The following is a 25,586-nucleotide window of genomic DNA, read 5'->3' on the forward strand; positions in this document are numbered from 1 at the left end:
CTTCCCCCGCGTATATCAAGCCCGCATTTGATCGGTGCCTCAGAGTTAAAGCTTGCTTGGCTATTCGTTCCTGGGAAAGTTTTTAATCGCCAAGAACGCAACAATATGTATATATATATATATATATATATATATATATATATATACATATATATATATACATATATATATACATACATATATATACATATACATACATATACATACATATATATACATACATATATATACATATACATACATATATATACATATACATACATATACATACATATATATACATATACATACATATACATACATATATATCTATCTATAATTCCAGTAATCTCTGTGTGTTTGTTTGTTTGTCTGTGACCGCTGTTTCTCGACAACCACGGGTCCGATATACTTTAAACTTGCCAGGTATATTGCTGGGGACCCGAGGATGTGCCTTTTCAAGGTTTCATATTAATCGGACAATTACTTACCGAGCTATGTCCAAAAAACGATTCAACCAATCAGAGAGCAGCGAGCTATCGCGTGTGCCGAACGTGGCGAACACACTCTGCCTCGGATGGCACATTTGAGAGCGTATTCATTTATTTCCCGTCGGCAAACTATGTTGGCGTTAAACGATGTTTTAAAACTAATTAAAACCCCGGGGGGATTGTCACTGTACTCGCAAGCCGTTCGCCGTTCGCTTTGGCGTTGCGAATGGACCAAAACATTTCATGGACCAAACCATTTCATGTAAAGCGTTCGCCGTTCGCTTTGGCGTTGCGAATGAACCAAAACATTTCATGGACCAAACCATTTCATGTAAATAGAGGGGGGGATATAATTTTAGATATAGATATAGTACGGGCATGCCCTAGTATACTCAAAGGCAAAAGTTATTGTGACACACAAACAACAAACAGAATCAGTGTTAAACTTTTACTGCCGCGGATGAAATGTTACTACATGGAAAGACAAATGTTTCAAGGTATGGTAACGATCAACAGTCCATAAGAACAGCACACCTGGCATATGCAAATGAGCCACAACACAAGAGGGGGTTCACAAGCAAGTTCACACGGTCAGTAGCGAGTGTGTCCACCTTGTGCATTGATGCAGGCCTGGCACCTCCACCTCATTGAGGCCACTAAACGTCGATGAAAGTCCTGGGGAAGATCATTCCATATCCGAGGAAGGATTTGGCGGAGTTCCTGCAGCGTTGTTGGAGGATACGGATGACGTCGTAAACGTCGCTCCATTTCATCCCAGACATGTTCAATGGGTGACAAATCAGGGGATCTTGCGGGCCAGGGTAACACATTAACATTGTTCTGATTAAGATACAGCTGTACAACTCGAGCAACGTGTGGTCTGCTCCACTGGAGACGTCAACGTCGATGTTCTGGCGTTAGAATTGGCCGTCGGGCTGGGCGCCTTGCACGGATGCCGTAGACGCGTGGACGTCGTCGAACTGTTCTCGCAGATACACCTCTGTTGCCAGGTATGGTACGGGCTGTAAGGGTTGCTGGCTGGAACCTGTGTCGGAGGTGCGTGGTTCGAATGCATCGGTCTTGACATGGGGTCGTTACTGGTGGGCGGCCACTACGGGGACGGTCTATAACTTGATTGTTTTGCTGAAAACATCACCATAAGTGCCAAATGGTGTTTCTATGGACGTTGAATCAACGAGCAACGTCACGCTGCGAGGTACCAGACTGAAGCATACCTATAGCTCTCCATCAGTCATTTTCCCCGAGGCGTGGCATGTCGAACTTGTTCCAGAATGATGAATAGAGGTGTTTTTCTGACTTCTGCACTTCTTAAGACTGCATTGAGTGGAAATGATAAGCGTCTGGTTGTCTGGCCTTTTGAAGTGAACATTGCTGGCCATTTTTCTCGAATATGTCATGCTTCTTGCAGATTTCGTGCAATTCGAACAACAATTGCTTGGTTGCGTTTCTTCGACCATTTTAACAAACTCTTTCTCTGGTTCAAATCCAAAAATTCATTCACAAGATTACCAATGAAAAAATTCCATGTCACAATAACTTTTGCCTCTGAGTATATATATATATATATATATATATATATATATATATATATATATATATATATATATATATATATATATATAGTAACGAATTTGGAAAGTGTAAAGAATGTGAGAACTGGTTTGCTGTGTTTTAACTGACCCTCGTAGAGTAAATAAGGTCGAAGGACGTCCCCCTAGTTAATTCCATGAACCTACAGACAGGCCACGATATATCCTTTTAAATAGCTTATTTCCTTATTCTATGTAGGCTAAATATGTGTTTCCCACTAGATTGACTCTGCATTGTATCAAACGAAATAAGCGTGGGCCCCTTTCAATTTCCCCAATCATCTCCGCTCTCCAAAGTTCCTTTCAAAAGCGGTGCGAGTGGTGTTCAATCCCGCAAGCCGCCATTGCCCATGTGCTAATCTCGGAGAAGAGGGGGGTAGGAGCCGCCAACTCACAGGCGTGGCACGTCGTCATGATCAAAGGGGGAATCAGACAGCCCTAACAGCCAACCAGCACCGCGGTGAGCGACCCGGTAGGCGTGCCCTCGCAGCCGGCGGCTTGATTCCGACCCGAGTAATAAAAGCGACTGGAAGGGACTGCTTCGGCAGATGACAAGAGAGATGAGATGAGATGAGATGAGAGGTGAGATGAGAGATGAGAGACGCTCCAAAAAGGAGAGGTACTTGGAGATGGAACAAGCTTTGGAGAGACGCGCTGAGAGGAGGGAGACGGCTCCACCAGAAGGAGAGGAGCAGGTGTGACCGAGCCAGCGCGTGACGTCCACAGCATCAGCAGCGTCGACGCGACCGAGGGTTTTCCCGCCAAAAACGGGAAGAGTGGGAGCTGCTACCTCCAGCCCTGCCGGTTGCAGGGACCGGACCCTGCCTCCCTCTCCAGCAACCCACCTCCGCCATTCCTGCCTGCAATTTCCCCTGTGTAAGTGTGAACGTCGTCTGTCTTAATCGTTGTCCTGGGGTTAAGTAAATTGAATAGATAAGCTAACGATTCACTGTGTGACTGCTTCTTCCATGCATTGCTTGTAAATAACTTTGATCGCTCCTTCTTTTTGCTTGTGTGTATAATAAATCCTGTTATTCCTCCGTACTCTGTCTTCTTCTCTCTTCCTTCTCTTTCGGTCGCTTTAGAGGTTTCCATATTGAATATCTGTGGCGCGACTTTGGCCAACGTTCAGGAAGTCGGGCTAATCGGGGATCCTGTAACGGTCGCGGTTGACCATCCGCTCGGCCCAAAGTAACATCTTGTCCGCGACCCGTAACAATATATATATATATAGATATATATACATATACGTACATACATATGTATATATATATATATATATATATATATATATATATATATATATATATATATATATATAAGTTCAAAACACACCTGGTCACAGGTGTGCCGCACTGATCGGGTCCTCAGTCGAGGTCCTCAGCATCATCCCGTTTCGGCCCTTCAACCTCGATACGGTCAGCTAAGGTGGGCCAGCAGGGGCACGTACACATCCACATGCAGCAACTGCATCTGGATGCGTACATACCCCCACCCCCAGCCAGTGCGAACAACAACAACAACAACAACGACAACAACAACACCACCTCCACATCCAGAATCCACAGCACCAAACAAACATGGTGGAACACTCAAACACCCACTTTTATACCCTTCACCACTCACCAACAAAACACACCAGATCATTCATACACACACATACACACCCATACACACACATACATACAGAACACAAACCAAACAACCACCTACACTTACATCATATACCACTCAACACACAAAAACACACACTCATGCAAAAATTAATTCATGGAAAAACACACACCCTCACCCACTCACTCATATACACAAAATAAGAAGTAATAATGGTAACAAAAAAAAAAAAAAAACTACCAACCTGCACCGTTCGACGTGCCTCCATAAACTTCCTCCATATCCAAAATGAGCCTTTCAAGGCAACCTGGGCCACCTTGTCACACATCCTCCTTCTTTCTGTCCCATACACTCCCAGCCTAGCAAGAAATGCAGAAAAGGAATTGCCAATATACCCTCTGCACCCCACCTCAAATGGCTGACACGAAACTCGCCAACCCTTCTCCCGGCACTCTGCCTCTAGCTCACTGTACTTTCCTATATATATATATATATATATTATTCTCTCTATGTAATATCTCGTAGGCTGTGGCCTGTGGGTACTACAAGTTAGCATGTATAACTCTGGGGGAATTAACCCATCTATAAGGAAGGGTTCTTCATTAGTAAAAAATAAATCTGGGAGTGTTAGCTTTTTTCTGTGGGACATAAAATAATTGTATTCCTCTAGGTATTGCTGGTGTCACTCTATTCAACTTTGTCTGCAAGGGATGGGTTTTCCCATTGAAGAGAGCAAAGGCGAGAGGAATGTACATCATTCGAGCAAGCAACACAGAAAGGCGTTTTCTGCTTTACTACAGTGCCAATCCAAGGACTGATAACCTCCTTCTTCCTGTTGGCAATCCCACCAATAACTATATGCTTGACATTGAAATGTCTGTATGTAATGCAAATTACGAATGCTCCAATGTGGACTTGCAAGTACAGGTAAGTCCAGATTTAGCAACTTGCAACACAGCCAGCTAAGTTCGGGTCTCTCAGTTTGTATTTGGAGGATTTTTTGTAAAATAAAAAGAATGCAAGCCCTCTTGGAGGCCAGCCCCCACCAGCACCTTAAAAATGGGACATGCAGATTTTACGAATAAATGAATAAATGTAGACTGGCTGCAATAGCGGATCCAGGTGGGGCACTCCCGGTGCGCCCACCCCCCCATCCCCCCTAAGTGTCTTCGCTCGCATCAAAAAGGATCGATTTTTGAAGCGGTGAAGCCACTTCAATATATGGCTATGTCCATCCTTCCATCCATCCGTGCGCCAAAAAGTTAGAAGAACCTTTCTACCCCACCGTGGTTAATTCTAGAGGGTTCTAAGGGGGTAATTATAAAAGGCTCTAAAGGGTAATTCTAGAGAGTTCTAAAGGGTAATTCTAAACAGTTCAAAAGTGTAATTGTAGAGGGTTATAAAGGGTAATTCTAATGAGTTATAAAGGGTAATCCCAAACGGTAATTCCAAAGGGTAATTCTGAAGGGTTTTAAAGGGTAATTCTAAAGTGTAATTCTAAAGGGTTCCAAAGGATAATTCTAAAGGGTTCTGAAAGGTAATTTTAAAGGATAATTATAAAGGGTTCCAAGGATAAATCTCATGGGTTATAAAGGGTAATTCCAAAGGGTTCTAAATGGTAGTTCTAAAGGGCAATTCTAAAGACTGTTTCTAAAGGGTAAACCTAAAGAGTAATTCTAATGGTAATTCTAAAGGGTGCTAAAGTCGTCAGCATTTGGAAGTCCTGTAACTTCTGTGGATTGCACACATACTGCCAAACTGCACCGCTTCCTTCGGACATGGGTGCGATTTTTTATTTCATATATAACCGAAGATAAGGTCTTGGAATGTGGGAAACTGTCTCATGCAGTTCAAATTTTCAAAGCATTTCCACTGTATATATACTAAATCTATAATATCACACATAGGGGAGTGGATCACACACAGGGGAGTGGATCACACACAGAGGAGTGGATCACACACAGGGAAGTGGATCACACACAGGGGAGTGGGTCACATACCGGGGAGTGGGTCACACACCGGGGAGTGGGTCACACACCGGAGAGTGGGTCACACACCCGGGAGTGGGTCACACACCCGGGAGTGGGTCACACACCGGGGAGTGGATCACACACAAGGTAGTGGGTCACAAACAGGGGAGTGGGTCACGCACAGGGGAGTGGGCCATGCACAGGGGAATGGGTCACGTACAGGGGAGTGGGACACGCACAGGTGAGTGGGTCATGCACAGGGGAGTGGGTCACTTTTCTATTGTTCAACATTTTCTATAAGCTATGGATTGTCCCTTATGTTATCTACTTTGCCACATGGCACATACCCTTATATAAAGGGGCCTTATCTATGGCCCTGGCATTTTACCCAAGAATGAATAAAAGTATGAGGGAACAGAACAAGACCACCAATGAATGTTGTGATCAACTCCCCCTCTCCAGTGTATGTCATGCTCTCCCCTATTTGTGACCCACTCCCTTTTGTGTGATCCACTCCCCTGTGCATGACCCACTCCCCTGTGCATGACCCACTTCCCTGTGTGTGACCCACTCCCCTGTGCGTGACCCACTCCCCTGTGTGTGATCCACTCCCCTATGTGTGATCCACCCCCCTGTGTGTGATCCACTTCCCTGTGTGTGATCCACCCCCCTGTGTGTGATCCACTCCCCTGTGTGTGATCAACTCCCCTGTGTGTGATCCTCTCCCCCTCTCCTTGTGTGATTCACTCCCCTGTGTGTGATTCACTCCCCTCTGTGTGATCCACTCCCCTGTGTGTGATCCACTCTCCCTCTCCAGTGTGTGTAATTCTCTCCCCATTCTCTCTTCCTCTCCCCTGTGTGTGATCCTCTCCCCGGTGCAGTGTGTGTGATGTGGGAGGGATGGGGGTGGGGAGTGAGAGGATTTACATTTTACATTAGGTGTAATAACACATTTCAAACTGTATTTTCCATGCGCATGCACATGCATTCACATGTTATCAGAAGTACCGGAAAATAAATTGTGTCGATTACATCATTTGTGGATCTGATAAATTGCCAGTAACCATTTTGTAAAACTGAATGTGCAGCATCTAAATGAGGATGTCCGAATCTCACACACATCCATGCCCGTGGGATTCACACGGGTGCCCCACCAGTGATGTATTATAATACGGTAATGTATTATAGTAATTATGGGATAAGATTTCACAAGTTAAGTAAAGAAAGCAATTCGAATGTTACTATCGTTAATTCATATCTGCTACCCACAGGTTTTACCACCACAATTCACCAAAAGTATTGTGCACAATATCATCACATTGAATGGCTCTTTGTGGAATAAAGTGAATGTTGGATCTACCAGAAAGGCGCTTGGATATGTACAGATTTACGCAACTTTGATTCCTCTGCTCGACACACTTTCGACAGCGGAGGTAACACTCCCAGTTTCCAAAGTTGCAATTATGCTTCAACAGGTTTCAAGTGTCCGTGAGCCTTACACCAGCAATTGTTTTCTAATTTCCAAGTCTGTGTCTCGTGTTTCTAAAACTCACCATTTTTTTTAAATACTGAATTTGTTGCATGCTTTTTTGTTTTGCAGGTTGTTTCCCATCTACTATTGGTGATTTTCAATTCAACGAAGCAGGTTGATAAACCCTTGGATTGTGAGCAGTATTCCTTGGCACTGCAATACGTTACCGAAGGGTCTCCAGATGTACTTCCTTTGATGGTATTTCACAAATCATACAATTGTATGGACTAAATTTGAATCCTTTCTTTAATAAAGTTGTTAGAGATAGAATAATGTCGTGACACTTCGATGCAGAAAGACAAGTGCACAACTTTTGCATAATCATTATATATATATATATATATATATATATATATATATATATATATATATATATATATATATATATATTGTTACGGACCGCGGATAGGATGTTGTTTTGCCGAGCGGATGGCGCCGTGGCCCTAACAGTTACCCCGACTAACCCGATTCCTGAACGTTGGCCAAAATCGCGCCACAGATATTCAATAGGGAAAAGACAAAGGCGACACGGATGTGAAGAAGAAGAAGAAGAAGAAGAAGAAGGAGACAAAAAGGTTTGAAATGCTACTAAATTTATTCCTACTATTTACACAATCAAAGAAACCAAGGAGAAGGAAGGATAATAAAACAATTTACAGAAGAAATCAGAGACACAGTGCAATGCTAGCTTATCTAACAGGCTTAACTTATTCCCTGGACAGAACAAACAAAAGACAGACTTTGATGCAGGGAATGATGACAGGAATGGCAGGAGGTGGATGGCTGGAGGGGGAGGAAGGCACGGAGCTGGCTGGAGCTTGATCCCGCACGGGACGTCGGGCTGCACCTCGACGGCCACCGATGCCACCGATCCTGTGGTGTGCGCGGGGTAACGGGTTGGAGCTGCCTGGTGGAGCCAACGCTGCTGGTGGGGGGTCTGGAGTGACGGGTTCTCTCCTCTCTCTTTCTTAGTCCAACCCAGTCCAACAACTTCCTCTCTCGCTTAGTCCAACAACAACTTCCAGGCTTTTCGGTGTTCTGATCTCCTCCCTCCTCGACTCTCTCTGGGGGCCTCTGCCTCGGGTTATATAAGCCCCACTCTTGACCCTTTTGCGAACTTCCCCCCCAAACGTTCTCTCTCTGCCCCCTAAAGCCAACCCCTCGTTCTGGGTTGGTCGGCAAGGGCTGGTTCACTCCTCCCCTCTATGATGAGGTGGAGACACGCCCTTCTTCCCCGACCTTGCCTCGTAGCCAATGGTGGTTTTGGGGGCGATTCACGCTAGCCCCTCCAGCCAAAGGGCAGCAATGGCAATGAAGAAAACCGCCCAAAATGTAGTTGGCAATTGCAGCAAAGCAGACGGCAGATGAAATGCAGCAAAGTGGACGGCAGATGAAATGCAGCAAAGTGGACGGCAGATGAAATGCAGCAAAGTGGCTAAACCTGGCACTTGGAAGATGCCATGTCGGAGGGATCTACTGTATTTAATGCAGTGCAATGGAGTGTCAAATTAATGGAAGACAAATCCTTAGCCTAATACACATAATAAGGATATAACTGTCAACAAGGGGGGAAATCTATGATTGGCTAACGTGTGGTGTTTATGAACTTATTACGGGACGCACTTTGACCTTTATACATAACTGGAGCAAGGAGGGCGATACTTTTACAACAATTTACACAACAACAACAAAAAAAAACATTCTCATGTCCGCAACACTGCACCCTCCTCCTCTTAGGCAAGGCCCGGTCCTATGAACTTTTACCTTAGTGTGGCACGTAGGTGTAGTTCCCTCTACTTTTAACCTGACCCTGAGTGTGACAGTTTAAAAACACCAATAAATATGTCCCACTGCTCCATTGCACCCTACCTAACAGACTCACGCCCACAGCTAACCAAATTGCGGAATGGTCTTCAAACTATACATTTACGGTGGGGGCGCATTATTTACAATGGCTCTGCTTTTATTTACAAAACTAACCCAGGACCTGTGATCGTTCTTTTGGGAGGGGGGGGGGGGAAGTCTGCCCTGCATCGATGCACCATGAAAGCACCCAAAAACGCACCAATACACCCTCAAGCACCAATCGGTGCACAGTCATCACTGTTCAATGAATAAAAATAAACCGACAAACCCTGCTGGTGGTCTCTTGCTCTTCGGCTCCCTCTGCTGGCTATTGCTTTCTTCCAGTTGTTGTCATCTTCTTTGCTGGCAGCCGATTTGCAATAAAACTTGCACCCAACGTGTCCATTTTTATATATTTATGGCCCACAGGGCCGACTAGTGTGGTTCACCTGTGGGGCATCGGTGCCCTGTGGCCAAGGTCCGCCAGTAAGATCTCGGGCCTTCATGGCCGGTTCCAGCAGAGGGGCCATGCCCCAACCCATGGGGTCCATAAGTGGTGCTCAGCCACAGACATGTGGTCCATAAGGTGGTGGGTGCATCGATGCAGACAGCTGTGGTTGCGAGAGGTTTCGGGCGCACAATGGCGGACTCACGCACGCTCCCCTTGGCGCCCAGTGGCGCACAGGTCCTCATGTGGGAGACAAAAGGGGGAAAAGACAGATGAGCGAGGGGTAAGGTCACAAGGGTACACATCAATCAAGGCAATGCAAGGCGAAGTGCGTACGGAGAGCGAAGTGAGAAAGCTCGTCCCTACCGTACGTCACCCCCCCTGTCACCTACTCTACCCTTGCCCTTACCCCATATTTACAACAATCTACACATTTACAAATTCGTCACTACTGTCACGTCTTCCCCATATTTCCCCTATACCAAATTCGTCTCCACAATCCCTCTAACCAAAATTTGCCATCACCCAATTCATCATGAATCCTCATAAGGAGGGAGAGATGGAACAACAAAGCACAATGTCACACCCACGTCATGATGCGTCTCACAATCCAAAACATTTGCATCATAAAAATAATAAAAACCACCTGGCATGGTGTGGAGGTACGTCATCCCAGGTGAGTGGATGTAGATGGTGCGAGGAGATTCTTAATCCTAACTATCTTCTAAATGACATTAACACACTTTACACTACCCGGGGTCTTTCCCTGCCAATCCATTGGCAATCTTACTCTATGTGGTTTTAAAAACCAAATTCCCATTGACCAAACTGTGGTGCTTCTCAATTTGGGGTCTCACTCCCCCGATGCAACTCCCTGTGCCCTTGCACAATTTCCGGGCTGGGTCGTGTAGCTCTCCCAGCAGGTCTACCCACCTGCACACCTCCACCACTGTAGTTGCCACCCGAGCTTACCTGCTCCTCACCCTAACCTATCTAACTGGGGAAGGCCCCTCCTGGCTCTGTCACCCCTCGGTGCCCTCTGGCACTGGGCTACCCGGGTCCGTCCTCCGGATCCTCGGGCCCCATCCACAACAACTACCGGCTCCCAGAGCCCACCTGCGGCCTCACCTGGCCGACATCCTCACAGTGGTGGAGTGCCCATTTAACTACACACACTAACAGGCTACACGCCCAGCCATTTCCACGTCACTAATGCACCCATCCAAATACCATTCTTTCACCACGCACCACAGATGCCAATATCCAACCACAATTTACCTGTACCCTCTACCTAACACTTACACTACCCTCCCTGGGTATTCGTGATGGAGGTCCATCCTCCTTTCCCCCATCCACACCTTCGCACCATCCACTCCACTCCACAGTTTCCCCCATACTCACTCCACGACCATCCATTCCAATACTCCATATACTCCACACTCCATGTCTTCCACACAATCATTCTCCATACACCTGTCGTTGCACACCTGTGCAATCATACCTGGTGCCACCTGCACCCTCCTTCCTTCCTGGACCATTTGGTCAGCACAATACACATCACTATCACTCCCTCATACACTGCTCCATCCACCTGTTCAGTTGCACACCTGTGCAATCACACCTTTTAACCACACACACGGCATCATCTAATCTACCTGTTGCCCTGCTAACTTAGTGCTCCCCGTCTTCCCTTTAAACTAAGCACATACCACGTCATTATCATCCAAACTAATCTACCTGCGTCCCCACTACAGGTATCATCGTCACTACCTAAACCTTACCGTTACCTATTGTCATCTTCTCTAGATCCCTATCATTATATCCTAACCCTCCCGGGCTAGTTTTCACTGCCAAACCCCATAAAACTAGTGCTCCTTTGCCCCCGTTGTGAGAGATGGCAGAGTTGCCATCCCACCACATCGGGCCTCTCCCACTACCATCCCCCCCAGTCCTCTGACACTACGAGCCCCCGTCGCAAGAGGTACTGGGTCCTACCTCGGCATCTAGAGCCGAGGCGATCCACGAGGGCACCTGCTCGCCGGCATAAGGTCTTATCCGGTCGGCATGGACGATCCGAGAGGGGGCCCGTGGCCCCATTTTGATCTTAATGACCACGTCACAGATTTGCGACAGGACGACTCCTGGGCCTTGCCAGGGGGAGGTGAGTTTTGGGCACCTACCCTTCCGCCTCCGGGGATTAAAGAACCAAATCTTCATCCCCGGAGCGTACTGACTCCCCTGGCTCCAGTCGTCGTACCTGCGCTTCATCTTGGCCCCCGCCAGATGGAGCTGGCGGCAGGCGAAGGCATGGACCCGCTCCATGCCTTCCTCCAGGTGACGTGCGTAACCCTCCCTCGGCGGTGTATCCGTGGTGTCTGGCACGGGACCGCATAGCAAGTCGGCGGGAGCCCGTAACTCCCGCCCATACATAAGCAACGCTGGACTGCATGCGGTGGCCCCGTGCTGGCTGGTTCGGTAGGCCATCAACAAGTACGGGAGATGTTCGTCCCAGTCATCCTGACGGGTGGTGGTGAACAATGCTAGTTGTTGTATCAATGTTCTGTTGAACCGTTCCACCATCCCGTCAGATTGTGGCCGCAAGGGCGTGGTCCTGGTTTTCCGAATTGACAGGAGTCTGCACACATCTTTTAGTAATTGGCTTTCAAAATTTCGACCCTGATCGGTGTGCAGCTCCTGTGGAATCCCGTGCCGACATACAAATCCTTCCACGAAGGCCTGTGCCACAACCCTGGCTTCTTGGTTGGGGAGGGCGTAGGCCTCCGGCCACTTGGTAAAATAGTCCATTACAACGAGGATATACTTATTACCTTGGTGGGTGTGGGGCAGCGGTCCTAGAATATCCATAGCCACCCGCTCAAGGGGGCCCCCCACCTGGTGTAATTGAAGGGGGGCCCTCATCCTCCGTGCTGGTCCCTTTTTGGCAGAACAGGCGTCGCATCTCCGACACCAGTCCTGTATGTCGCGCCCCATATTAACCCAATAGAACCTCCGGCGGACCCGAGATGTTGTCTTTGTCCTGCCCAAATGGCCGCCGGAGCGGGTACCATGCACCTGTTGCAATATGACGTTCTTAAATTTGTCAGGGACTATCACCAGCCAGGAAGTTCTATCAGAGGGAACCTCCACCCACTTGCGATACAAGATGTTGCCTTTCAATTCCAGGGTCTGCCACTGAGCCCAATACGCCTTTGTCTGCGCCCCGAGGGGGGTGACCTCTTCCCCCTTTGGTCTTTGCCCCAATTTGACCCATTTGAACACCGGCCCCAGAACGGGATCCTCCTGCTGGGCCGTGCTCCAAGCCAAAGTTCCAAATTCTTCATCTGCGGTTAGTGGCAAAATTGGCCCTCTCACCCGGGTTGCCCGGACGACGAGAATCGGGGCAGAATCGCCCAATTGCTCCCTCTCCTCGTGTCTCGCACAAAATTTGCAGTTTTCCCCCAGACAAGGACGCCGAGAGAGTGCGTCTGCATTACCATGGGCCTTCCCGGCCCTATGGGTCACATTAAAATCGTACTGCTGCAACTTTTCCAACCACCTCGCAATTTGGCCCTCCGGTTCCTTGAACCGAATGAGCCATTGCAAGGAGGAATGGTCAGTTCGAACCGAAAATTTCCGCCCGTACAGGTACGGGTGGAAATGGTTCATGGCAGCCAGCATAGCCAATAACTCTTTGCGAGTTACACAATAATTTCGCTCGGGCCTACTTAAGGCCCGACTATAATAACCAATCGCTCTCTCCACGCCCTCCTGTGTCTGAGACAAAACTGCGCCCAATCCTTCCTGGCTCGCATCCGTGTCCAGGGTAAATGTCCCGTCGCTAGTGGGGTAAGCTAGAAGGGGTGCGGATGTCAAACACCCCTTCAATTTTTGGAAGGCCTCGTGGCACTCCCTTGTCCAATTAAATCGCGTCCCCTTCTCCGTAAGCCGGTGGAGGGGACGGGCCAACTCCGCAAATTTCGCCACAAAGCGCCGGTAGTAGGAGCAGAGTCCCAAAAATCCCCGCACCTCCTTGATGGTACGTGGTGCGGGCCACTCCTCTACCGCTTTAATTTTGTCTGGGTCCGTTTTTACCCCCTCGCGGCCGATCACGTGACCTAGATAGGCCACCTCTCTTGCAAAAAAGGTGCACTTGCTCGGGTTCAGCTTTAACCCTGCCTGTCTGAGGCACCCGAACACCTGGTCCAAATTAGCTAACGCCTTGGGAAAGGTCTTGGCATGTACTAGGACGTCATCCAGGTATACCAGGCATGATTGCCATGGCATGCCGCCTAGTACATGTTCCATTAATCGCTCAAAGGTGGCGGGGGCGTTACACAAACCAAACGGCATCACAGTGAACTGATACAGTGATACAGCCCCTTACCTGTGGAAAATGCCGTTTTCTCCTTCCCTGTCCGATCCATCTCCACCTGCCAATACCCACTCTTGAGGTCCAAAGTTGTGAACCAATTTGAGCCCGCAACGGCATCGAGGGTGTCATCAATTATTGGCAGGGGATATGAGTCATTGAGTGTCACGTTGTTTAGCTGGCGATAGTCCACGCAGAACCGCGTGGTCCCATCCTTCTTTTTGACCAGCACAACAGGTGACATCCAAGGACTTCCCGAGGGCTTGATCACGCCTGCGTCGAGCATTTTTTCAACCTGCTCGTCAGCTTCCGCCCTCTTGCTCCAAGGGAGCCGTCGGGCGGCCTGACGAATAGGCCGGGCCTCACCGGTGTGGATCTGATGTTTCACCAGGCCCGTATGTCCAATATCCTCGGTGGACAAGGAGAAGAGGTCCAAATGGGACCCAACCAGTTTGTGTAAGGCCTCCCTCTGGGTACCTCCCAACTCTATGCTACTTCGATTTACCATCTCGCAAATGGGTTCGGGCCAATTCCTAGAACTTATTGAAGGCTCCCCCTGGGGCCGGCTCGGCTGGACGTTCTCGCCCCTCACTGACGCGACTTCTCTAACTGGGGTGCAGCCAGCTACCTTCGTGCCCCTCACTATAGTGCGTGGTTCTGTGCTAATATTAATTACTCGGACGGCCACCACCGGCCCGTCCGTTTTTACAAGGGTGCGGCCCACGATTAAACCAGGTATGGATCGTGCTGCCACCGGTTCGACCAGGCCACAGGACTCCTGCCATGTCGGGCGAGCTGACCATCGGGCCGGCACTATGGCCTCGGCCTCCGGAGGGATGGTCACGGCCTCAGGAGCCTCCAGCTCCATCCTCTCGGCCGTGCTCACCCCCTCCAATGGTAGCTCTTCCACTCCCCATCGCAGGATCCCCCGGCTCAAGTCGATTTTACAACCGCTGGCAGTCAACAAATCCAACCCTATTAAGCATGGGTCGCACACCTCCGCCACCCAAACCTCTATCTCTTGCTTTACCGATCCCAACTTGAGGGTCACAAAACCACGCCCTATGATCGGAGCCGTTGCCCCGGTAGCCAACTGCAAACTATGATTTTCCAGACGCTGGATTTTACCCCAGCCGTCTGCACTCGAATTAAGGATCACGGGGCTGATGATCGTGGCGCTGGCTCCCGTGTCCACCACGGCGTCCACCCCCACGCCGGCAATTTTGCACCGAATTGTCAAACTACATGTTCCAATTTGGCCACAATGAATGACCTGTCGCGTCAATGAGGGCTCCTCTCCATCCCCTACTGCCGAACACCGCCCTGCATGTCTGGCACGTTCTAGTTTCCCGGGCCCTGGCGGGGGGGTGTCTGAGGTCGGCTAGGCCGATCGATACGGGGTGGAGTTGAGGGCATCGGTTGGCGGGGAACGTCCCGGCGCGGAGCTCGACACTCCCACGCACGGTGACCCATCCGACTATCCGAGCACAATTATAGCACCTCACCTGGTAAGGTGCTTGCCTGCGGTATTCCGAATTCCCCCCCCTGTATGTCCGAATTGGGGTACTATGTCGTGGACTACCGGGTGCCACCGCTGGAGCCGCCTGCCATGGTCCAGGTCCCGCTAGGCGCCGATCCACTAACCTCCGGACCATGCTCTCCAGGTCAGGCCCCCCATCACGGGCCCCACCTGACGCACCGCCACCGCGTGGCGCTCGCCTCCCCGGGCCAGGGGCCTCACTGCTTTCCAACGGGCTGCAGCGTCGGCCGCCTGACTCATGGTCTGCGGGCGCCACATGGCGAGCTGTTGTCGGAGCTCCAGATCCGGAAGGGCCTGGATAAAGTGATCCAGCGCCAGGCTTTCCTGGGAACTCGCTGCCATGTCCGCGTGTGCAATTCCCACTGCGCGGCGAATGTCGTGCGCAAGTTCCCCGATGGTCTCCTGGGGCTTGCGTTTTCGCTGCGCAAGTTGAGCTTTAACAAGCTCGCTTTGCTGTTCAATGCCGAAATGATTAATTAAAGCCGCACGGAGAGCTGGCAGGGTGAGAGCACCCGGTGGTAAAGCTGTCAGCACCTCCGCCGCCGCACCGCGCAGTGCCCCCACCAGGTGTACTCCACCTTCGTCCGGATTCCAACCGTTGCCTTTACACACGTACTCAAACTGCGCCAGGTACGCCCTCAAATCACTCTTGCCGTCATACGGCGCGAGTGGGACCTTGTGGGCGCCCGAAGGTCGGACCCCGCGCGTCACTCCTTGCGGGATCAACGCGGGATCAAACCGTTCGGGCTCCCACAGTACGCTATTCCCGGGGGGCTCCCGCGCATCCCCCGTCCCTCCAAACGCTACCCCTCCTGGTGTCGATGCCTGGGTCGCCCTTCCGCAACCCGCTATCTACTCCATACCCGCACACCCTTGCTCACCAGCACCCCCCTCACTCCCCACAGCCAGACCTCCTTGCACACCTCCTCTTTCCATACACTCCGGACCAGTCATACATCTCACCATTGGTCCCTCACGAACACCCGGGTCTACACCACCCCCCAAGCCGACCGAAGCTCCCCTCACATCATATACATTTCCGAATATATCGCCACTCACCTTGGCACCTCGTCTCCGCACCTCCTCTGCCACCTGCAAACTCTTTATTTGGTTAGCAAGCACACCATCATGATTTGAGCACAGACCTTGTACCAATTCCATTACTTCCTCCTTTATCTCTTTCTCAGCTTCCCTTCGTCTCTTCTTAATTTCAATCACCCCTTCTTCCACCTCCTCTAATTTTTCCTTTACCTCCTTCATTTCCCGGTGCGCCCCCTCTATCTCTTCCTCCAACGCCACTTTAACCGTTTCTATCTGCGTCCTCACCTCTCGGTCCTTTGTCTCCATTACTTCTGTCACCTCTTCCAACCTCTTCGTCAACCCCTCATGTACCATCTGACATTCCTTCTTTGTCGCTATTAATTCATTTTTAATGTCTTTTTGTGTCGCTTTTAACCCTCCTAGTACCGCAGTGTTCTTTTCCACCTGCTCCACTAATTCCCTTTGTCCCACCGTCAGCTGTTCCACTTCCTGCATCAGATCTTCTCTGCCCCCTTGTAACCTAGCCGTACTATTCCTCACCTCTTTCTCCATACACTTCTCACCTCGCTTTACCTCCTCGCGTACCCCCGAGACCTCCTCGCTTACACCTCGTCGTATTTCCTCCCCCATCTCCTCCATCTCTTTTGTGGATGCCGCCCTCATCTGTCCTAATTCATCCCTTTGGGCATCCAATTTGGTTTCTACCCCGATTTTCACCTCCTCTATCTGCTCTCCCATTCGTTTAATTTCTCTGGCCGATTGCTCCCCTATTTCCCGCAATTTGTTTTCCATCTTGTTTTCTAACCCCTCTAACCCATTTTTCACCCCCTCTATCTGATTCTCCTGGGCAGCCATTCTATTTTCCACCCCCGTTAACCCATTTTTCACCTCTTTTATCCCGTTGTCTAACCCCTTAAAATTATTGTCTAAACGTTCACTGGTACCCCTTGCTTCGTCCCTCATTGCTCCCATCATTCTGCTTTCCATTTTCTCACTATCAGCCCTCCTTCTGTCTTCCATTTCTTCACCCGACTTAACCATAAAGGCCTTTATTTGTTCCATACTGTCGTTTTTTTCCTGTATTTCCACCATGAATTGGGCCATGAAGGCTTGCATTTGGACCACGCCCATTGGTTCCACGGCCGTGGCCCCTCAACCACGTGCGAGCCGCCTTTTTGTGTCCCTTCAACCACGTGCGCGAGAGCGCCATTTTGTGCGCCTGATACTCCCTCAACCACCTCCTCATTGCTCCCCTCCATTTCTTCCCTCTGATCCTGGGTTACCCCTAACCCCTCTTCTAGTTCCCCCACCGGCATCCGATCGCCTTGACTATCCATGGCACGACTCAATTTGGGATTTTAAAAACTTAATCTTGGCCGCTCCAAATTTTGACCAAATTTTTTTTCTTGATGTTTTAAAAATTTGGTTCGGGCCTCGTATCTCACTCCCAGACACCAATTGTTACGGACCGCGGATAGGATGTTGTTTTGCCGAGCGGATGGCGCCGCGGCCCTAACAGTTACCCTGACTAACCCGATTCCTGAACGTTGGCCAAAATCGCGCCACAGATATTCAATAGGGAAAAGACAAAGGCGACACGGATGTGAAGAAGAAGAAGAAGAAGAAGGAGACAAAAAGGTTTGAAATGCTACTAAATTTATTCCTCCTATTTACACAATCAAAGAAACCAAGGAGAAGGAAGGATAATAAAACAATTTACAGAAGAAATCAGAGACACAGTGCAATGCTAGCTTATCTAACAGGCTTAACTTATTCCCTGGACAGAACAAACAAAAGACAGACTTTGATGCAGGGAATGATGACAGGAATGGCAGGAGGTGGATGGCTGGAGGGGGAGGAAGGCACGGAGCTGGCTGGAGCTTGATCCCGCACGGGACGTCGGGCTGCACCTCAACGGCCACCGATGCCACCGATCCTGTGGTGTGCGCGGGGTAACGGGTTGGAGCTGCCTGGTGGAGCCAACGCTGCTGGTGGGGGGTCTGGAGTGACGGGTTCTCTCCTCTCTCTTTCTTAGTCTAACCCAGTCCAACAACTTCCTCTCTTGCTTAGTCCAACAACAACTTCCAGGCTTTTCGGTGTTCTGATCTCCTCCCTCCTCGACTCTCTCTGGGGGCCTCTGCCTCGGGTTATATAAGCCCCACTCTTGACCCTTTTGCGAATCTCCCCCCAAAACGTTCTCTCTCCGCCCCCTAAAGCCAACCCCTCGTTCTGGGTTGGTCGGCAAGGGCTGGTTCACTCCTCCCCTCTATGACGAGGTGGAGACACGCCCTTCTTCCCCGACCTTGCCTCGTGGCCAATGGTGGTTTTGGGGGCGATTCGCGCTAGCCCCAGCCAAAGGGCAGCAATGGCAATGAAGAAAACCGCCCAAAATGCAGTTGGCAATTGCAGCAAAGTGGACGGCAGATGAAATGCAGCAAAGTGGACGGCAGATGAAATGCAGCAAAGTGGACGGCAGATGAAATGCAGCAAAGTGGCTAAACCTGGCACTTGGAAGATGCCATGTCGGAGGGATCTACTGTATTTAATGTAGTGCAATGGAATGTCAAATTAATGGAAGACAAATTCTTAGCCTAATACACATAATAAGGATATAACTGTCAACAAGGGGGGAAATCTATGATTGGCTAACGTGTGGTGTTTATGAACTAATTACGGGACGCACTTTGACCTTTATACAAAACTGGAGCAAGGAGGGCGATACTTTTACAACAATTTACACAACAACAACAAAAAAAAACATTCTCATGTCCGCAACACTGCACCCTCCTCCTCTTAGGCAAGCCCGGGCCTATGAACTTTTACCTTAGTGTGGCACATAGGTGTAGTTCCCTCTACTTTTAACCTGACCCTGAGTGTGACAGTTTTAAAACACCAATAAATATGTATATATATATTGTATATATATATATTGTTATCATTATTATTTCTTATTTTGTGTATAGGAGTGAGTGGGTGAGGTTGTGTATTTTTGCATGAATTGATTTTTGCATGAGTGTGTGTTTTTGTGTGTTGAGTGGTGTATGATGTAAGTGTAGGTGGTTGTTTGGTTGGTGTTCTGTGTGTATGTGTGTGTATGGGTGTGTATGTGTGTGTACGAATGATCTGGTGTGTTTTGTTGGTGAGTGGTGAAGGGTATAAAGGTGGGTGTTTGAGTGTTCCACCATGTTTGTTTGGTGCTGTGGATTCTGGATGTGGAGGTGTTGTTGTTGTTCGCACTGGCTGGGGGTGGGGGTATGTACGCATCCAGGTGCAGTTGTTGCATGTGGATGTGTATGTGCCCCTGCTGGCCAACCTTAGCTGACCGTATCGAGGTTGAAGGGCCGAAACGGGATGATGCAGAGGACCTCGACTGAGGACCTGGTCAGTGCGGCACACTTGTGACCAGGTGTGTTTTGAACTTATGTTATATATATATATTGTTACGGAACCCAACGTCGGCCTATGGTTCCCCTTTGAGGGGGGATTAGTCCCCTCGCTTGTCACTGACCGACGTGGTCCCTGAAGCTGCACCGCGACCTCCAGAAAGGCCGGTGAGCAGCTTCGTTCGTGACCGCGGATAAGATCTTAATTTGCCGAGCGGATGGCAGCCGCGGCCCGAACCGTTAACAAAGACTAACCCGATTCTGAACGTTGGCCAAATCGTGCCGCAGGTATTCAATTTGGAAAAGACAAAGATGACGGATGTGAAGAAGAAGAAGACAAGAGGTAGGAAATACGAATATGATTTATTATTACTATTTACAATCAAAAGAAACCAAGGAGAAGGAAGGATAATAAAATAAAGCAGAAAGAGGGACGGACCAGAAGGTCACAGTGAAACTTAGCTTACCTATGCAGTCTTACTTAACCCAGGACAGAACAAACAAAGACGGACTCACACGAATGGGGAATGGAGGCAGGAACGATTGGCTGGAATGGTTTGGGACGGCAGAGAAGGGGAGGAAGGCACGGAGCTGGCTGGAGCTTGATCCCGCACGGGATGTCGGGCTGGACCTCGACGGCCACCGATGCCACCACAATCTGGCTCCCGCGGGGTAATGGGTCAAAGCTGCCTGGTGGAGCCCACGCTGCCTGGTGGAGTCAACGCTGCTTGTGGAGCCAAAGCTGCTGGTGGAGCCAAAACTGCTGGTGGAGCCAAAACTGCTGGTGGAGCCAAAGCTGCTTCTCTGGCTCATCTCAGGACACGTCTCCCTTCTCTCTCCAAGGGCTCGTCTCGACTCATCTGCCGTCTCTAGCGCAACTCTCGGTGGGGGCTGATGCAACGGGTTTTATAACCCCGCCCTCTTGAGCCATACCCACTCATTCTTGGTTGGTCGTAGGGGCTTCTTAGCTCCACCTCTTGATGATGGTGTGCGGGCCATGCCCTTCTTCTCCGAGTTGGAGCACATGGGCAATGGCGGCGAATGCAGTTGGCAATAGAGGCTTTGGGAATGAAAATGAAAGGGGATCTATCTATTTGAATTCGGTGCAATGGAGTATTAATTAATGGAAGACAAAGCCTTAACCTAATACACAGAATAAGGAAATAACTACCAACAAGCAGGAAATCTATGATTGGCTGACGTGATTGTATATGACCTAATTAAGGGACGCCCTTTTGACCTTTATACACAACTGGAGGAAGGAGGGTGATATTTTACAATGTACTACACAATAAAAAAACACAATTCTCATATCCACAACACTGCACCCTCCTCCTCTTAGGCACGTCCCGGGCCTATTACCTTTACTTTTAGTGTGGCACGTAGGTGTAGTTCCCTCTACATTTAACCTGACCCTGAGAGTGACAGTTTTAAAACACAAATAAATATGTCCCACTGCTCCATTGCACCCTACCTAAAAGTTTCACACCCACAGCTAACTGAATTGCGGAATGGTCTTCAAACTATACATTTACGATGGGGGAGTATTATTTACAGTTGACGCTACTTTTATTTACAATACGCAACCCAGGACCTGTGATGGTTCTTTTGGGGGGGAGATAGTCTGCTCTGCATCAACGCCTCAGAAAGCACCCAAAACGCACCAAAGCACCCTCAAGCACCAATCGGTGCACAGTCATCACTGATCAATAAATAAAATAAAAACAACAAACCCTGGTGCTGGTGTTCCTCTTCGGCTCCCTCTGCTGGCCATAGTTCTTCCAGATGTTGTCATCTTCTTTGCTGGCGGCCTATTTGGACATAAAACTTGCACAAAACGTGTCCGTTTTTATTTATTTATGGCCCACAGGGCCGACTATTGTGGTTCACCTGTGGGGCATCGGTGCCCTGTGACCAAGGTCCGCCAGCAAGATCTCGGGCCTTCATGGCCGGTTCCAGCAGAGGGGCCATGCCCCAACTCATGGGGTCAATCAGTGGTGCTCAGCCACAGACATGTGGTTGATAAGGTGGTGCATCGATATGCAGACAGCTGTGGTTGTGAGAGTTTCGGGCACACAATGGCGGACTCCCGCACGCTCCCCTCGGCGCCCAGTGGCGCACAGTCCTCGTGTGGGAGACAAGGGGGGGGGGGGGAAGACAGGTGAGCGAGGGGTAAGGTCATAAGGGTACACATCAATAAAGGCAATGCAAGGCGAGGTGCGTATGGAGACGGAGCGGAGAAAAGCTCGTCCCTAACGTACGCCCCCCCACATGTGACCTACACTACCCTTGCCCTTACCCCATATGTACAAAATCTACACATTACAAATTCGTCACTACTGTCACGTCTTCCCCACATTTCCCCTATCCCAAATTCGTCACCACAATCCCTCTAACCAAAATTTGCCATCACCAATTCATCATCACTCCTCATAAGGAGGGAGAGATGGAACAACAGCACAATGTCACACCCACGTCATGATGCGTCTCACAATCCAAAACATTTGCACCAAAAATAATAAAAACAACCATGGCATGGTGTGGAGTACCATCATTACCTCAGGTGAGTGGATGAAGATGGTGCAAGGAGATTTCAAACCTAACTATCTTCTAAATGACATTAACACACTTTACACTACCCGGGGTCTTTCCCTGCCAATCCATTGGCCAACTTACGCGATGGGTTCTAAAAAACCAATTCCCATTGACCAAATTGTGGTGCTTCTCAATTTGGGGTCTCACTCCCCCGATTCAACTCCCTGTGCCCTTGCACAATTTCAGGACTGGGTCGTGTGGCTCTCCCAGCAGGTCTACACACCTGCACACCTCCACCGCTGTAGTTGCCTCCGAGCTTACCTGCTCCTTAACCTAACCTATCTACTGGGGAAGGCCCCTCCTGGCTCTGTCACCCCTCGGTGCCCTCTGGCACTGGGCTACCCGGGTCCGTCCTCCGGATCCTCGGGCCCCATCCACAACAACTCTACCGGCTCCCAGAGCCCACCTGCGGCCTCACCTGGCCGACATCCTCACAGTGGTGGAGTGCCCATTCAACTACACACACTAACAGGCCACACGCCCAGCCATTTCCACGTCACTAATGCACCCATCCAAACTCCATTCTTCCACACGCACCACATATGCCAATATCCAACCACAATTTACCTATACCCTCGACATAACTCTTAAAACTACCCTCCCCGGGTATTCGTGATGGGGGTCCATCCTCCTTTCCCCCATCCACACCTTCGCACCATCTACTCCACTCCACAGTTTCCACCATACTCACTCCACGACCATCCATTCCATACTCCATATATCCCACACTCCATGTATTCCACACAACCATTCTCCATTCACCTGCAGTTGCACACCTGTGCAATCTCTCCTCCTGGCGCTTCCTGCACCCTCCTTCCTCCCTGGACCATTTGGTCAACACCACACACATCACCATCACTCACTCATACACTGCTCCATACACCTGTTCAGTTGCACACCTGTGCAATCTCACCTGTTCCTCACTCACTGCTCCATACACTTCCACGCTCAATACAACTCACAATCACAATCATTTACTCATATCCTGCAAAATACACTTTCGATCCTCACACACACGGCATCATCTATAATAATAATAATTCATTTATTTTGTATAGCGCTTTTCCAGAAGCCCAAAGGCGCTTTGACAGAGTGGAAAACATAATGCATAACAATACATGAAAACAACAATTGCAAAAAGACAAGAATCAAGAAAACAAACAGCAGCGATATACGGCATATATATAAGACAAGAATCAAAAAGACAAGACAAGAATCAATAGGGAAATATTTAAAGCAAAAGGAGGGAGAAGGAGAAGAGATAGTCAGGGGTTAAATGCTGTGGGTTGAATGTTGAATGCAGCGTTGAACAGGTGGGTCTTTAGTGATGTTTTGAATGTGGTGAGTGAGGAGGAGTCTCTGATGGTGTGAGGTAGTGAGTTCCAGAGGGTGGGAGCAGCGATGGAGAAGGCCCTGTCCCCCCAGGATCTGAATTTGGTCCGGATGGAGGGGGTCAGGAGGTTGGTACCAGCAGAGCGGAGGTTGCGGGTGGGAGTGTGTCTGGAGAGGAGGTCAGCCAGGTAGGATGGGGCCAGGTTATGGAGGGCTTTGTATGTCAGGAGGAGGATTTTGTACTGGATTCTCTGGGGGATGGGGAGCCAGTGAAGCTTGTAAAGGACGGGGGTGATGTGGTCACGGGTCCGGGAATGAGTGAGTAGACGGGCAGCGGAGTTCTGAATGTATTGGAGTTTATTGGTGATTTTTGAGGGTGAACCATAGAGGAGGCTATTGCAGTAGTCCAGACGGGAGGTGATGAAGGCGTGGATGAGGGTTTCTGCAGCCGTGGAGGAGAGGGATGAGCGGAGACGGGCAATGTTTTTCAGGTGAAAGAAGGCTGACTTTGTGATCTGTTTAGTGTATTTGTCGAAGGAAAGGGTTTGGTCAAAGATGACGCCAAGATTCCGGATGTGAGGGGAGGTGGATACTGGGATACCGTCGATGTTGAGGGCAAAGTTATGGGTGGATTTTGTGAGCGTTTTTGGGCCAATGATGATTATTTCAGATTTATCACAGTTAAGCTTGAGGAAGTTGATTTGAAGCCAGGATTTTATTTCAGTGATGCAGTTTGTCAGGATAGAGTGGGTGTCGGTGGAGACGGACTTGGTGGAGATGAAAAGCTGGATGTCATCGGCGAAGCAGTGGAATTGGAGACCATGACGGCGGATTAAGTGACCGAGCGGGGACAGGTAAAGGATGAAGAGGAGGGGGCCAAGAACTGAACCTTGGGGGACACCTTGGGGGAGGGGAGCAGTGGGGGATTTGCAGTTATTGATGGAGATGAACTGGCATCTGTCAGAGAGGTATGATTTAATCCAAGAGAGGGCAGTGCCGGTGACGTGACGCTTACACCCCGCAGTCCGTTCCTTGCTCATACATCCAGCCGTTCCCATGCTCCTCGTCATTGCGTCTCACCTGCCACATCTCATCTAACTACTCCCCTCTGGAACTTGCGCTTCCCAGTCGCCCCTTTAAACTATTGCGCTCCCTCGTCATTATAATCCAACTACCCTCTCTATGTCCCCACTACCGGTTAAATGTTGCTACCTAAACCTTACCGTTACCTATGGTCAATCTCTAAGTCCCTACACACGATATCCTAACACTCCCGGGCTAGTTTTCACTGCCAAACCCCATAAGACAAGTGCTCCTTTGCCCCCGTTATGAGGGATGGCAGAGTTGCCATCCCATCACATCGGGTATCTTCCACTACCAATTTTGCACACCAAATTCCAGCCAATTAAAAATTTGCCAATCACTACCAATCATCTGCCAATCATCAATCTGCCAATCCTTTGCCAATCATCAAATTTTGCTTTTTTATTTCGGGTCCAAAACACTATCCTCATCACAGTCTACTCACTAGAGCCTCTCGGTGCACCAATTCATCTCTAAAGCCCGGCTTCGCACAGCCGAGCAATGAATACGGGTTGCGTGGTGCCGGCGGTTGGATCCGTCCGGCATTCGGTGCAGGCAAGGTTTACTCGGGCCGAGATCCAATGCACCATCTCGGCACGGAGCCGTCCAATGGCCCGATCTCGCCCTGCCGGAACGCCTCAACAAAAGGGGGTCGCCATGGCGATCCTTCCTACCGGGCCGCCCGCTCCGCCTAGCGGAGCACGGACGCGGCCGTTCAGAGCGAGGCCCGGCGTGGATCCCGCACGGCGGTTCTT

The 25,586-nt window shown here is 49.5% G+C and overlaps 1 protein-coding gene across 1 annotated transcript in view; it reads left to right on the forward strand.

The window, feature by feature from the left end:
• LOC137439250 (polycystin family receptor for egg jelly-like) overlaps positions 1 to 25,586 on the forward strand; it is a 252,807-nt gene that overhangs the window by 20,470 nt on the left and 206,751 nt on the right. The window contains exons 5-7 of the mRNA XM_078767971.1: positions 4,365 to 4,621; positions 6,936 to 7,097; positions 7,265 to 7,393. Of these exons, the coding sequence (XP_078624097.1) occupies positions 4,365 to 4,621; positions 6,936 to 7,097; positions 7,265 to 7,393 (548 nt within the window). The remainder of the gene's footprint in view (positions 1 to 4,364; positions 4,622 to 6,935; positions 7,098 to 7,264; positions 7,394 to 25,586) is intronic.

This window comes from Myxine glutinosa, chromosome 14 (assembly GCF_964187855.1).
Source record: "Myxine glutinosa chromosome 14, kmMyxGlut1.1, whole genome shotgun sequence".
Classification (NCBI taxonomy): domain Eukaryota; kingdom Metazoa; phylum Chordata; class Myxini; order Myxiniformes; family Myxinidae; genus Myxine; species Myxine glutinosa.